Below are 14,570 nucleotides of genomic sequence, written 5' to 3' on the forward strand. Positions count from 1 at the left end.
AAATTCGGAACTGTGGTGGGTGTTTTAAGTGTAAACAAGGGAGGTAGTTGTGCTCTTGTCACTACACTTATGCAAACATATGTTATTTAAAACTTGGTGGGAACATCGTACAGGAAAATCAGACACCATCCCTAGCCAGTTTCTCCATGGTTAGAGCGCCAGCCCAAGGCCTGAAGGGTCCCGGGTTCGATTCTGGTCAAAGGCATGTACCTTTGTTGCAGGCTCATTCCCCAGTGCTGGTCAGGGCTGAGCAGGAGGCAACCAGTCGATGTGTCTCTCTCACATCAATGTTTCTTTCTCTGTGTCTCTGCCCCTCCTTTCCTCTCTCTCTAGAAATTGATGGAAAAAATATTGTCGGGTGAGGATTAACAAAAAGAAAGAAAAAAGAAAATCAGACACCAAAAAGATTGTTATTTATTGACCTAATTTTTTCATTTCAACTTTAAAATTATGTTAATTAACTAGAAAGTTGGACAGCTACCTGACAACATCTCAATCTGAAAAGATGCTTCTTTAAAAACCCTTTAAGCAAAGGAGGCAATAACGAATCGTCTACATACAGGAAAGTTTGATGAAGCCTTGCATTTCTTTGTTCATTCCTTTGTGCGTACCCATTACCATTGGGCGCAGGTTTGTACCCAACAATTACCATTATCCTTGGTTTACAGTAGCAACATTTAAAATAATATGAGAACTACCTTCTTTATTTTGTGTGCCCTTGGCTCATCTTCTGTATGCATTTATGTATATTAACTGGCCAGCTTTATATTCTTAATTTATTTTCTTAATTTATTGAGGGAGTGAGAGTAAAACTATATACACATAGTCAATGCCCGTTGTTTGCAGGACTTACAGTTCTATAAAGTTGCCCTTGAACGCTGATTTGCAAACATTGAACATTGCTCCTGGGAAAAAACACAGGGTTAGGTTTCTGGGCGCCTCTGGTCAGAATACTTTAATCAGCTAATCAATGCATAACTTGGTTCCATTTGAAAAAGCCTTATGAAATATACTGTTGTTTCATTGCCATTGAACTTGCGGCCAAGGGCACCACAGCTCATGCTTGAAGGAAGCTTGCGGAGCACTGCTTTCGCAGAAGGCCATCACAGCCCCCAGGCACATGGGACACCGCCCGCTTCAGAACTATGCGTGGGGGCCCTTAAAACAGCAAAACCACCATCACAAAACACAGAACTGCAAAAACTTGTCACTAAATAGACCACGAGAAGGACCGTTCCTGACAGGACCAGAGCTAAACCAGAAAGCAAAGCGCTGCTCCCGTCATCCTCACTTGGGAACCTGCATGTCGATCAACACAAATTTGTCTCCACTTTGCACAGGTCCCCAATGGTTGGGCAGGTCCCCAAGTATGACAGTGTGTTTACCAAGTACATTTTACCAAGTAGGTGAATCTGTTGAAATCCCTGAATAAAGAAGATGGACTGTATATTCATGAATATTATCAATAGTGTTTTTGCAAACATATCTAATGACATGTTTTTAAAGCCCAGGCCAGAATAGCAAAATATGGCTAATTAAGTTTCTGTTGGAAAAAACAATCCTGTGTTACTTTTTTATGACGGATTAGAAATAATAAAGCAATGGCATTATAAGCCACTATAATTTAACTTCCTAAAAACAATCAGATGAGCAGATGGGATGCCTGTGCCGGAGTAACCTGCCCTCAGTGATCTTGCACTGAGATAAAATTTCAGAATTTTAAATTATTTTAAAATGTTGAATTATTCCTGTGTCATTCTTACTTAAGAGTATTCTTCTTAAATAATGATATTATGTCTTTAAGAAAGACTATTTTTGAACAGTAAATCATTCTTTTCTAAACTTTCAGTGACTGTCATGAAGAAAAAATAAGGAAGCTTACACCTGGTGAAATGGATGAAATTCGAGAAATATTATCAAGAAATCTCTATCAAATCCGCCAGCGAGTGAGACTGATTTATTTAACAAAATATTTACTTGCTTTTAATTAAAAATATGCTTCTGATTTTGTACTACCCAATTATAGTGCATATGGTCCCACCATTACACTAACCCTGAGGCCCACTCCAGGCATCTCCTCTCTCTCAGACCCCATTCCACAGTGCGCTGTCCTCCAGGCACCATGGGGAGCCTCTGGGAGTTCTGCCTCTATGAGCTTGGAGACTTAAAATACACATTTGTGGCCCTCGCCAGTTTGCCTTGGTGATTGGAGTGTTGGCCCGTGGACTGATGGGTCACAGGTTCAATTCCAGTCAAAGGTGCATACCTGGGTTGCAGGCTCAACTCCTGGCCCAGGTCGAGGTGTGTGCAAGAGGCAACCAATCAATGTGTCTCTCTCACATCAATGTTTCTCTCTCTCTCTCTGTCTCTCCCCCTCCCTTCCACTCTAAAAATCACTGGAAAAAATATCCTCAGGTGAGGATTAACAAAAATAAAATTAATTTTTAATTAAATAAATGTATGTGTGTGTGTATGTGCACGCGTGTGTATAAAATAATTGTGAAGAAAATAATTGATTGCTTTCTTTTTATTTTTTAATGAACTACCTTTATGGCTTTATAAGACTTTTTAAATGTATTTAACCTTCCTTAAATGCACTATAATTGGATAGTTATTCATAAGGTGCTATAGTTTTTTCTTTTCATGTGTCATCTGAATCGCTTTTTAAACTGCATTTCCATTGTGAACACCTCATTCTCATAATTTGCTAATAATAAAGCTAACACTTAGTGAATGCATACAATTGGGCAAGCCCCATTTCAGCACATTGTATGCATTAACTCATTTAATCCTACAATTAACAGTGTTACTATTGCCTCCGTTTTACAGATGAAGAAATTGAGGCACGGGAGGTGAAGTGGTCCAAGGGCCACACTGCTTGTTAGGAGTCCTCTTCACTCCTGCTGGGCCATCTCTGCTGCTTCCGAGCTGTTCTCCCCAAAGACTGCCCCAATCCACCGACGTTACTCCTCATTCCTCCTCCTCTTCCCTAAAGCACCTTTTTAAAACAATTCTTAAATCTTTATTTGTTGAGAGTATTACAGATGTCCCTCTTTTTCTCCCCATTGCCCTCCTTCACCCAATTCCCGCCCCACCCTAGGCCTTCGCCACCTTAATGTCTGTGAGCATCAGTAATGCATGTCCTATATAATAAAAGCCTAATGTGCTAAGTGTCCAGTCATCCGGTCAGCTGTTCAACCAATCAAAGTGTAATATGCTAATGATATGCTAAGGCCACTCAACCACTCGCTATGATGTGCACTGACCACCAGGGGGCAGACGGTCTGACTGGTAGGTTAGCTTGCTGCTGGGGTCCAGCCAATTGGGACTGAGCGAGACAGGCCAGACACACCCTGGAGCCCTCCTGCAGTCCCTCCCCGGCTGGCCAACCCCCCACATCCCTCCCCGGCCCTGATCGTGCACCAGTGGGGTCCCTCAGCCTGGCCTGTGCTCTCTCACAATCTGGGACCCCTCAGGAGATGTTGGAGAGCCGGTTTCAGCCCAATCCTGCAGGCCAGGCTGAGGGACTCCACTGGTGCATGAATTCGTGCACTGAGCCTCTAGTATGCATATAAGATCTTTGTTTAGTCTCTTCCCGCCCCCCACACCCCTTCCCTCTGAGAATCGTCAGTCTGTTCCATTTCCATGCCTCTCATTCTATTTTATTCACCAGTTTATTCTGTTCATTAGATTTCTTATTAGATATGTATTTATTGCCTTTTTATTGTTCATATTTTTCATCTTTTTCTTCTTCCTCTTTTTAAAGAATACCCTTCAACATTTCATGTAATACTGGTTTGGTGGTGATGAACTCCTTTAGCTTTTTCTTGTCTGTGAAGCTCTTTATCTGACTCTCAATTCTTTTTTTTTTTTAATAAAAATACAGATTTATTGTTGCAATATTCTTACATAACACAGATACCTAGTCATATCAGTCTTTATTAGTCTTCATGTTAAATATAAACGAACAAAAAACTAAACAAATCAGCAAAACTGCTGGAAAATCCCTCCAAACCATGAACCCTTATCAAAATGCACCCTGAGAGGATCAGATGATCTTATCTTAAGTCACCATGCTCTGAAGATTAGCTGCAGCCAAATGTGAGTGTGTAAGGAAGCAATAAAAACAAAATGACGTGGAATCGCACCCAGCGAGCTGGGCAAGTCAAATGGCTCCATGAACATTTCGGCAAAGTGTCATCTTTGTGTAACAAAGATCAGGGGCTTGACCTCGAACTATAGGGTAATTTCAGAGCAATACCAGGACAGCATGGCCAGAGGAGTTGGTAGTCACATGACTTCAGAACATGAGTTCCCAAGGACCCACCGATGAGGAATACCTCCTCTTTACTCTGAAAGCCTGTCCCAGAGCCCTAACTCAAAACCAGGTTACTAAAAATGACTAAGGATCAGCACCTGTCTTGAAAATTCACAACCGTAGCGATACTACATGCGTGCATTTAATACCTGGAGAACTCTTGCTGCATTTCAGAACAGAAAGTTTTGAATGTTAACCTTAAGAGAAAGTATGATATTGTGGCTAAAATACCCAGGTCAAGACTGGCCTGACGTGTCTTCCCTATAAAAGTTGAGATCTAAGTCCATGAGCGACAGGAGACACAGTTTCCTTCGTCTTCTCTCACAGGGGTGCACTGGTGCAGGGGTCTGTCCTTGTCACAAGCCTGCCACGGTTCTCTTCAGGCTGGAGCAATGGAAACAGCTGGTGGGATGATCCCAAGAACTCACCACACCCAAATCCCACACACAGGCATAGTTCAGCCCCAACAGTTTGCATGCCCTGCTAGGACACAGCTCCATGCAAGCAGTGCAGGATGGGACAGCCTATGGCGGCCACCAGACACCCAATCTCTGAGTGCAATGGCAAGGATAGCCATCACCACTTCCCAGAAGTCACTGACTTCCATGGTGGGTCAATTACAAGGCTCTGTGGCCGGGGGGCTCCAGACCGTGGACATGAGGTGGGACTTGTGGGTTTTGCTCAGGCCTGTCATCCAGAACTTGAGAAGTTTTCCGTTGTCCTCCTCAGACGCTCCGAGGATACTCAGGAGCTTCTGTGTGTTCTCTTTGGGCCGACTGTCCACCTTGGTGAATTTGAAAAGGACCTTCACTTTGCTGTTTCATGTGCCAAAGGGACTTAAAGGGACAGCTTTCGGGGCTGCCAGCTCTCACAGTCTGAGAGCGAGGAGGAACCTGTGGGGCATTTGGTCAGCTCCCGCCCCTCCACACCCTCTGGCAAGACAGAAGCTTTTCCTCTTCAGCCTCAGAGTCGTCCCAGTTTTCTGATTCCTCTTCTAAATCCACGAGCTTCTCCGTCTGGACCAAGGTGTCCTGGGGGAGGGAGGGCGATGGGCAGAGGGGCCCCACCAGGAGCTTCTCTGTCAGCGGCAGCCACACGCCTTCAGGAGCCTCAGAACAGAGCGGTCGTGTGCTCTCGCCAAGAGAAAGCTGAACCCGAAGCCCCTCAAGCCTCTTGCCCTTGAGCGCCTGTCCTGGAGGTCACTGATGATCCTGCAGGTCCCCGAGCAGGAAGGGCCAGGAGCTGGAGGTAGATGTGGTCCCTCGTGTTCATGGTGATGCTGGACCAGCGCTGGAAGCCCCAGGCCAGGCTGTCTTTGATGAAGAAGGTGTGTCTGAACACAAACCCAATGTTGCTCGTCCCAGAAGAAGATAGGGCCTTCACGGCCAGGGCAGACCTCACACATGTCCGACTTCTTGGGTCCCGGGCTGCTGGACTCAGTGCTGGCCCCTTCCACTGGGCAGTGTATGCAGATCCCATTGCTCATCTGGATGCCACCCTCCTCCTCCTCAGCCTGCTCCCCCTGGCCAGGGCTGTCCCCAGCCCGCTTCGGAAGAGGGGCGTGCAGAACCTCCATGCAAAAGAGAGTGCGGGGGCCGTGGAGCTCACAGAAGTGGCAGAGGGCGACGATGGCGTTCATGGTGCCCTGGAGACAGCACAGCCTGTGTTGGGGAGGAGGGAAGGCCATCAGCTGCCTGTGTGCTCACACCACAGACCCGCCAGCAACTCTGGAGCCCAGGACTGGGCAGGTATCACCAGGGGCTTCCCATCCGGCAGAGGTGGCCACCCAGCAGGCAGCACCAGCCGAGCACCTATCCTGGGCCAGCACTGCTTTTGGTGCAGGGAGAGCAAGAAGACAGTCCCTGCCCACGAGGAGTTACAGCCAACAGGAGGGAAAATATACTTCCGAGATCACAGACAGCCCTTCAGTCAGAGTGCTGAGAGGGCCTCGAGGCCACAGCACAGGGTGAGCAGCTGCCTCCTCTGCGTGACGCCCACGCAGGGGTCCTGGCCCAGCTGCACCTGAGAGGGATGTGGTCTCAAACAAGGGCTCCTTAGCAAACCCTGAAGGAACAGAGGGCAGGGAGCCAGGGCCTGAGGCAGGCACAGCTGGGGGCTGAGTGTTGGCAGAACTGAGGGAACAAGGGCAGAAAACCAGGAGGAAGAAGATGTTAGGGACCTTTGAGGCCATGGCAAGACTCTGAACTTCTCTGGCAGAGATCAGAAAGCCTTTGCTGGGTTCTGATGAGAAACATGATAAAAGTGAACCTTGCAAAGTCTCTAAGGGGAAATGGTGATGGCAGAGGGAACACAGGCTAGAGCTGAGCGTGGGGTATCTGACCCTCAATTCTAAGTGATAGCTTTGTTGGGTAGAGTAATCTTGGTTGTAGGTCCCTGCTATTCATCACTTTGAATATTTCTTTCCACTCCCTTCTGGCCTGCATCGTTTCTGTTGAGAAATCAGCTGACAGTCATATGGGCACTCCCTGTAGGTAACTAACTGCTTTTCTCTTGCTGCTTTTAAGATTCTCTCTTTTTCTTTAGCCCTTGGCATTTTAATCATGATGTGTCTTGGTGTGGTCCTCTTTGGATTCCTTTTGTTTGGGGTTTTCTGAGCTTCTTGGACTTGTAAGTCTATTTCTTTCACCAGGTAGGGGAAGTTTTCTGTCATTAGTTCTTCAAATAGGTTTCCAATATCTTGCTCTCTTTTCTGGCACCCCCATAATGTGACTCTTGGTATGCTTGACGTTGTCCCAGAGGGTCCTTACACTAACTTCATATTTTTGGATTTTTTTCTTTTTACTGTTCTGATTGGGTGTTTTTTGCTTCCTCATATTTCAAACTGTTGACTTGATTCTCAGAATCCTCTACTCTACTGTTGAATCCCTGTAAATTATTCTTTTTTTTAAATATATTTTATTGATTTTTTACAGAGAGGAAGGGAGAGAGATAGAGAGTTAGAAACATCGATGAGAGAGAAACATCGATCAGCTGCCTCCTGCACATCTCCTACTGGGGATGTGCCCGCAACCCAGGTACATGCCCTTGACCGGAATCGAACCTGGGACCTCTCAGTCCACAGACCGACGCTCTATCCACTGAGCCAAACCGGTTTCGGCCCTGTAAATTATTCTTTATTTCAGTTAGTGTATGCTTAATTTCTGACTGGTCCATTTGGTATTCTCACTAAGATCCTTGAAAATCTCACTAAGTCCCTTGAAGATCTCATGAAGATCTTTGAGTAACCTTATAACCGTGGTTTTGAACTCTGTATCCAGTAATTTTCTTTCTTCCATTTTTTTCTTTTGTGACGTGTTTCTTTGTCTCTGCATTTTGGCTGCTTCCCTGTGTTTGTTTCTATGTATTGACTAGAGCTGCTATGTCTCCTGGAATTGGTAAAGTGGCCTTGTGTAGCAGGTGTCCTATAGGGCCCAGTGGCTCAGCCTCCCAGTCACCTGAGCTGGGCACTCTTAAGTGCACCCCTTTGTGGGCTGTGAGCACAACCTTGCTGTAGTTGAGCCTTGATTTCTGTTGGCCTCACTGGGAGGAGTTGACCTCCAGGCCAACTGGCTGTGAGGACCAGCTGTGACTACAATGGGAGAGCTGCTGTGCAGGAGACACCCCTATGGAGCAGGACTTGCTTCAGTGGGGCTCTGATGCTCACTGAATCTGCCCCTTGAGTGTCACTTATGGATGTGAAGAGTTGTAATCTGCTATGGTCTCATATTGACCACTGGGTACACTGGCACTTGGGTCTCCAGGGAGGTGCAAAGTCAGCCACTGACTGGGGCCACCCAGTAGGAGCTACTGAGAAATCTGTAGATTCCTCCTCTTTGTATCGGGCTTGGAAGTGCCCAGCATTCAAAAATGAAACAAAACAATTGTGGCTTCCAGGCTAAACTGTGTTTTTCAGAACTTGGGATCTCCATTTCCAGGTTCCTCTTTTTCCATCCTTATTTCCACGCCTCCCTCCCTCCAACACCCACCCCAAACCCTACGGAGTACAGGTTCTGTCTTCCTTCCTAGCCTGGGGGACTCTCTTCCCTATCAGCTTCCTGTCAGCTCCACTGATCCATATTCTTCCATTTTTAAGGTTCCCCAACACCTTACATATTATTCCCAACCTTTATTTTAAATGAGCGTGTGCTGTACCATATACGTTTAGTACTTAATTTCATGATTGTATTATTTTGTTAGCCTTCAATGGCACATTTCCCAAGATAGGAATTGAGCCCTGTTCTATTTTACTTCTGCACATTTCTACTAGGCCTAATACAGCCTGGACACAGGAATATTCCAAGAAGTATACATTAATTCTATCAGAAAATGAGCCTAATTACAATTTGTTTTAGGAACAGATTTCTATATAGCTCATAAACTAAAATGTCTGCCATGGACAGCCCACCTTGAGACATTTCACAGCTTCAAAGATGAGGACATGAGCATTGTAGGCGGTAACAGCCACTTGCTCAGCCTTCAGCCACTGGAAAGAACTGTGCCTCTATTGATTAATCAGAGGATATGGCACCACCAAATGTCTCAAAGTGGTTTGTTTTTATACAATGAATTGCTATTCCATGGAGGATGAATAAAGTGGACTTGTATTTTTTCCCCAACTGATAATGATGGGTAAATACATACAAGGTATTTCAAGGTAGACAAAGGCACTTAATAAATTTAATCATTTTCTCATTTATAAAGACCATACTTTCCAATGGGGAGAAAAACTTATTCACTGGCTTTATAAGAAGACTAATTCTTTCAAAATGAGACAGAATGTCACCTTTCATACTTTTTTCTCTCTGCACATTGGCTGTTAAGTACCTCACTGAGATGCTGTGCCAAAGAAACGAAGTAAAGTTTTGGAATTTCTGGGGCCGTGATCAGTTTGTTGTTGTTGTTGTTTTTGTAAAGTGGCACTTGTGTTTTTATTTCAGACTTTGTCATACAACAGACACAATCTGACGGCCGACACAAGTGAGAGACAAGCCAAGGAGATTCTCATCCGCCGAAGGCACAGTTTGCGCGAGAGCATTCGGAAAGACAGCAGCCTGAGTCGGGAGCGCAGGGTAAGGGCGTCGGGGCTCTGGAAGCTCTGCTGAGGGTTGATTCGCAGGAATTCTGGGAGAGAGGGCATTTAAAAGTCTTTCAGAGGTTTTGTGAACACCTATTGTGTTCTGCACACAGTTCTAGGCACTGGGGATACATTGGTAAACAAAATGGAAAGATTCCTATGCTTGTAGAATTCATATTCTCATCAGGGGGAATGTGGTCACCAACAGACAGAATAAGCAAATCCTATATAATAAAAGGCTAATATGCAAATAGACCAAAGGGCAGAATAATCAAACAACTGGTCTCTAACCACCAGGGCGTGCACTTGGAACATGGCAGGCACGAAATTCGTGCACAGGTGGGGAGGTCCCCTCAGCTGAGCCTGCACCCTCTCCAATCCGGGGGATGTCTGACTCCCTCTCACAATCCTGGACCGCTGGCTCCTAACCACTAACCTGCCTGCCTGCCTGATGGCCCCTAACTGCCCCCCCCCCCCACAGCCTGATCACCCCTAACAACCTCTGCCTCCCGGCCTGATTGCCCCTAACTGCTCCCCTGGCCAGCCTGGTCGCCCCACACAGCCTGCTGTTCAGTCATTTGGTCGTCCCTCAATGCACCCCCTGCCAGCCTGGTCACCCCATGCAGCCTGCTGTTAGGTCGTATGGTCATTTTGGTTGTCACGGCCCCTCGATTTTATATATATGGATATATATATTATTGATTTCTGAATAGAAGGGAGGGAGGGAGAAATCAATGATGAGAGAGAATCATTGATCAGCTGCCTCCTGCACACCCCACACTGGGGATCAAGCCCGCAACGCAGGCATGTGCCCTGACCAGGAATCAAACTGTGACCTCCTGGTTCATAGGTCAATGCTCAACCACTGAGCCAAGCCAGCCAGGTCTTATTTTTTATAATATTCTGTATTTGGTTATCAGAGATAAAAATTTTATGTTTGAACAAAATTATCTTTATCTTTGTGTTCAATATGGCAGCATTGATTAAAAATTAAAGAAATTAAAGACAATGGCAATGAAAATGTCAGCAAAATAGCTATAGTAATGCTGTTTGTTCTATCATTTTCAAGACATTCAAGTAAATAAAACTAAAATATGCTACAACTTTTAATCTATCTTTTTCTGCATACCTATCAGTTCTAAGGCTTTTTCACTAATATTGTCATAAATAGGTGGTTCGGTCTCTTTTCCTTGAGAAAACACAGTGGTTTTCACATCTTGTTCCAAATGGTTCCACTTTATTTCCCTTTTTTTTTCTTTTTTTCTCTCTTGGCTTCTTCTATATTTTAGAAGAATTTTAGTGATTTTAAATTAAATAATTATTGCTAGGGATTTTCTTCCCCATCCCTAAAGGCCCTCACAAAGTAATTTTGGCATGGAGAAGTAACATGTTACATTTTAATAAAGTTTGTCATAAGAATTTAAACTTCTAGTGAATGCCATCTGCATAGTCTAAGGTTTTCTGTGTCTTGTGCAGGCTTCCATGTCAGCCTCCCGATACCTGTCCTTACCCAAAAATACGAAGCTTCCAGAAAAGCTACAAAAGAAAAGGAATGTTTCTAATGCAGGTAATGAATACAGGTGGAGCAGAGAGGAAGATGCTTCTGTTCTGCCTTGTTACGCACAATGAGTTCAATAGTTTTCAAATCTAAAGTAACAATACGGTGACCTTTATTAGCTTTGCAGCCTTTTGGAATGGAGTTCTGTGCACATTCCAGAATTCAATCAGTTATTTTTCATAATGATTCTATTTGATGTAGCAAATGCAAATATTATTGCCATGTAGTTAGTGAACAGGGGTCCTCCACTACTGGGGTCCTCCCCCAGAAAAGCTAGAAATGTGCAAAGGTGTGTTTAATTTTTACAGTAATTGTAATATATTTTCATAAATCAGCCATATATTTTACTCCTGTAATTATTTAAACTTTGACATAAAGTCAGATACCTCTTTATTTTATGATATCTTTATGTAGATTCCGAGCCATTTTCTGTGAAACCCCAGAAGAAAAATGTTAGAATATCATGTTCTTAAAATGTAGATGTAACAACAATACCCCACCTTTTTTCCCTTGTTTGTTTATTTTACCAAGAAGAGGAACGTCTAAGGATGGCCTGTGTGTGGAGGCTGAGGTGGGAAATGAGAGGGAAGGAGGGGGAGGGAACCTGGGCGTGCAGGACAGTGGCCACTGACATCCAGCAGAAATGCTGTTACCAAGACTCTCAGCTCCCAGCATCCCAGCACCTCCTCCCTACAGGAGTCCAGGACCCCAGCAGTGGAGGGCCCCAGCAGTGGAGGACCCCAGTAGTCCAGGACCCCAGTTTTTATGCAACTGGTTCTAATCTCAACTCCTCCCTCTGTTCGGAAGGTGCACACTGGTTTTGACCCTTTTGTAAAAATATGAAGAGAATAAACAAGGCTATATATGAGATCAGATCAAGGCAAGATCTTGCAATAGCAGCTAATTCTTGGTGTCTTCCCGTGGTGGGCGGAGCCCCCTGGGGCAAGTCCTGGGACAGGTCCCTGGGTCAGTTCCCTGGGGCAGGTCCTGGGGCACATCCTGGGGCAGGTGGCACACAGCCCAGGCTGCTCTCGGTGCCAACAGGCTCTACCACACTGACCCCTGAGCCTCAGTCCCTTCATCTGAGATGGGGGATGTGAGGGGAGGTTCAGAGGTGGGTGTAGTTAGAGCTGAGGTCAGTGCTGGCACATGTCAGAGCTCCGCACCATCTGCGGAATGCCCAGGGATAGCCCGAGGGCTGGGGGCTCAGGCAGGTGCCCAGCTTTCAGTGGGAGTCGGGAGGGAGCCTGCCTCACACAGACCCCTTAGCACTGCCATCGGGGACCTCCTCTGAAGCGCGTTCCCTGCTGACCTTCTGCTCGGTGCAGGTGGCAACAGCAGTGACTCGGACGCAGATGCCGGGACCACTGTCCTCAACTTGAAGCCCCGCGCGAGGCGCTTCTTGCCGGAGCAGTTCTCACAGAAGGCGGCCCAGGCCTGCAGGATGGAGTGGAAGAACGAGGTGGACGTCGAGGCGGCCCAGCAGCCCTGCACCCCAGCACCCCACCGCAGGGAGGGGGCCACGCAGACCCCGGGCGCGCTGCGGCAGCCCCTGCTCCCCCATGGCCAGCTAGGCCCCGGGCAGGAGGGCCCCACGACTGAGAGCCAGCGACCCAGGCCGCCCCCCAGGCTGGTGCGAAGGGCCTCGGAGCCTGGAGGCCACAAAGCTCGCTGGGGGAGTGAGCGGCCCTAGCGGGAAAGGCCTGGGCAGCCAGCACCACTGTCACTGCTCCAAACAGACGCAGAGACCCAGGTCACCCTCCAGGCCTCATCCTCTCCTGGAGAGTGGAGTCACGCCCTTGATTAACGAGCCGATTGCCTATCCTGAGAAGTGGAAAGTCAACAAGAAAAAGTCCGGTGAAATGTCTTTTATGAGTTGCGAGCAGTTGTAGTCTTTGCAGAGCTGAGTAAAAAAATGTGTGCCTTCATTGAACTTGAATGACTGAACTTGACATTTTTAGCACACCCTTGTCGGTGAAAATTTTAATATATGCATATGCCTCAAATTTTATTTATGAAAAAGTATGTTTATCTGTGGTCAGTTTTTAAGTGAATGGCCCTAAAAATACTCTGAAGATCTTCCCGAAGCGTAGCGGCGGCTCCTGTGGCCAGTGCTCCTGATGGCCAGCACTCCTGGTGGCCGGCGCTCCTGGTGGCCATGGCTCCTGATGGCCGTGGCTCCTGGTGGCCGGGGCTCCTGATGGCTGTGGCTCCTGGTGGCCAGGGCTCCTGGTGGCCAGCACTCCTGGTGGCCGTGGCTCCTGGTGGCCGGGGCTCCTGGTGGCCAGGGCTCCTGATGGCCGGCACTCCTGATGGCCGGGGGCTCCTGATGGCCGGGGGCTCCTGGTGGCCAGGGCTCCTGGTGGCCGGGGCTCCTGATGGCCAGCACTCCTAATGGCCATGGCTCCTGGTGGCCGTGGCTCCTTTTGGCCGGCTCTCCTGGTGGCCGGCACTCCTGGTGGCTGGAGTTCCTCGTGGCCGGGGGCTCTTGGTGGCTGGGCTTTCTGGTGGCTGGGGGCTCCTGGTGGCTGGGTGTTCCTGGTGGCCGGGGGCTCTTGGTGGCTGGGATTCCTGGTGGCTGGGGGCTCCTGGTGGCCGGGGGTTCCTGGTGGCTGGGGTTCCTGGTGGCCGGCACTCCTGGTGGCTGGGGTTCCTGGTGGCCGGGGGCTCTTGGTGGCCGGAGGTTCCTGGTGGCCGGGGGCTCCTGGTGGCTGGGGTTCCTGGTGGCCAGCACTCCTGGTGGCTGGGGGTTCCTGGTGGCCGGGGGTTCCTAGTGGCTGGGGTTCCTGGTGGCTGGGGTTCCTGGTGGCCAGGGGCTCCTGGTTTCTGGCGCTCCTGGTGGCCGGCGCTCCTGGTGGCTGGGGCTCCTGGTGGCTGGCGGCCGGCACTCAGAGCCCGGCCTCCCTGGCTCCATCCTGAGCTCAGGAGCAGCTGAGGGCCTGGCTCTGAGCCCCACCCAGGAAGATGGAAAATCAGCTGGTTTTTATTTGGTCCTCATTCTACGTGTGTTGGGGTGACATATGGATTCCATCGCCTCTTCGTGTGTAAATGGTGCAAAGAGAAAGGCTGTGTGGGTGACACCAGTCTGTGGGTGTGACAGATGCATGGCAGCTTCGATGAAGCGACACTGTGGGGCCTCTGGCGAGTGGGAGCCAGTGCAGCGCCTGCTGAAACGCGTGGGCCGGTTGGAGTGTGAGGGGCTGGAGGAGGCGGCGGGAGCGTGCCCTTCACGCCCGCCTGTGACCGTCTGCTTGGGGATGTTTCTGCAGCGCAGTCGGGAACGTTGAACCCAGAGGCTTTAGCAGACAAGATGGAAAGTTTATATAACAGTATCCAGTGTTTAACAGGTTGGTTAGACTTCAGGTTTGACTTTTACTCAGGCAGGAAGCACTTTGGAGAGTGTGGGAGATCTGTTATTTTGCACTAGTTTGTAAGTTTTGACGCCCCCCCCCCCCCCAAATAAAGTGGTAACTCAATTCTTCATATAAAAATTGACTCTACTCACCTGAGTGCTTTTAAAAGCACAGCAGGAAGAGCAAGCAGTGGGACATAAGCATTAAAGATGACTTGAGTTTCCGTCTCTTATATGCAGATTTTCTTGGACTGACAGTTTTTCTGGA

The 14,570-nt window shown here is 47.8% G+C and overlaps 2 protein-coding genes and 1 pseudogene across 3 annotated transcripts in view; 1 reads left to right on the forward strand and 2 right to left on the reverse strand.

Annotated features, from left to right (window-relative positions):
- The window catches only part of SLC9A2 (solute carrier family 9 member A2), a 128,187-nt gene extending 114,665 nt beyond the window's left edge, over positions 1-13,522 (forward strand). Inside the window, exons 9-12 of one of the 2 annotated variants that reach the window (XM_036355480.1) lie at positions 1,850-1,946; positions 9,256-9,387; positions 10,869-10,959; positions 12,279-13,522. In XM_036355480.1, the coding sequence (XP_036211373.1) occupies positions 1,850-1,946; positions 9,256-9,387; positions 10,869-10,959; positions 12,279-12,643 (685 nt within the window). In that variant the 3' untranslated portion in view covers positions 12,644-13,522. Of the gene's footprint in view, positions 1-1,849; positions 1,947-2,829; positions 3,138-9,255; positions 9,388-10,868; positions 10,960-12,278 lie in introns of those variants that run through there. The other variant, XM_036355481.1, reaches the window with a different exon arrangement.
- LOC118679101 lies at positions 5,020-6,086 on the reverse strand (annotated as a pseudogene).
- LOC118679028 (early nodulin-75-like) overlaps positions 13,010-14,570 on the reverse strand; it is a 34,200-nt gene continuing 32,639 nt past the window's right edge. Inside the window, exon 2 of the mRNA XM_036355251.1 lies at positions 13,010-13,703. Coding sequence (XP_036211144.1) covers positions 13,010-13,703 — 694 coding nt within the window. The remainder of the gene's footprint in view (positions 13,704-14,570) is intronic.

Source organism: Myotis myotis, unplaced genomic scaffold (genome assembly GCF_014108235.1).
Source record: "Myotis myotis isolate mMyoMyo1 unplaced genomic scaffold, mMyoMyo1.p scaffold_m19_p_22, whole genome shotgun sequence".
NCBI lineage: Eukaryota > Metazoa > Chordata > Mammalia > Chiroptera > Vespertilionidae > Myotis > Myotis myotis.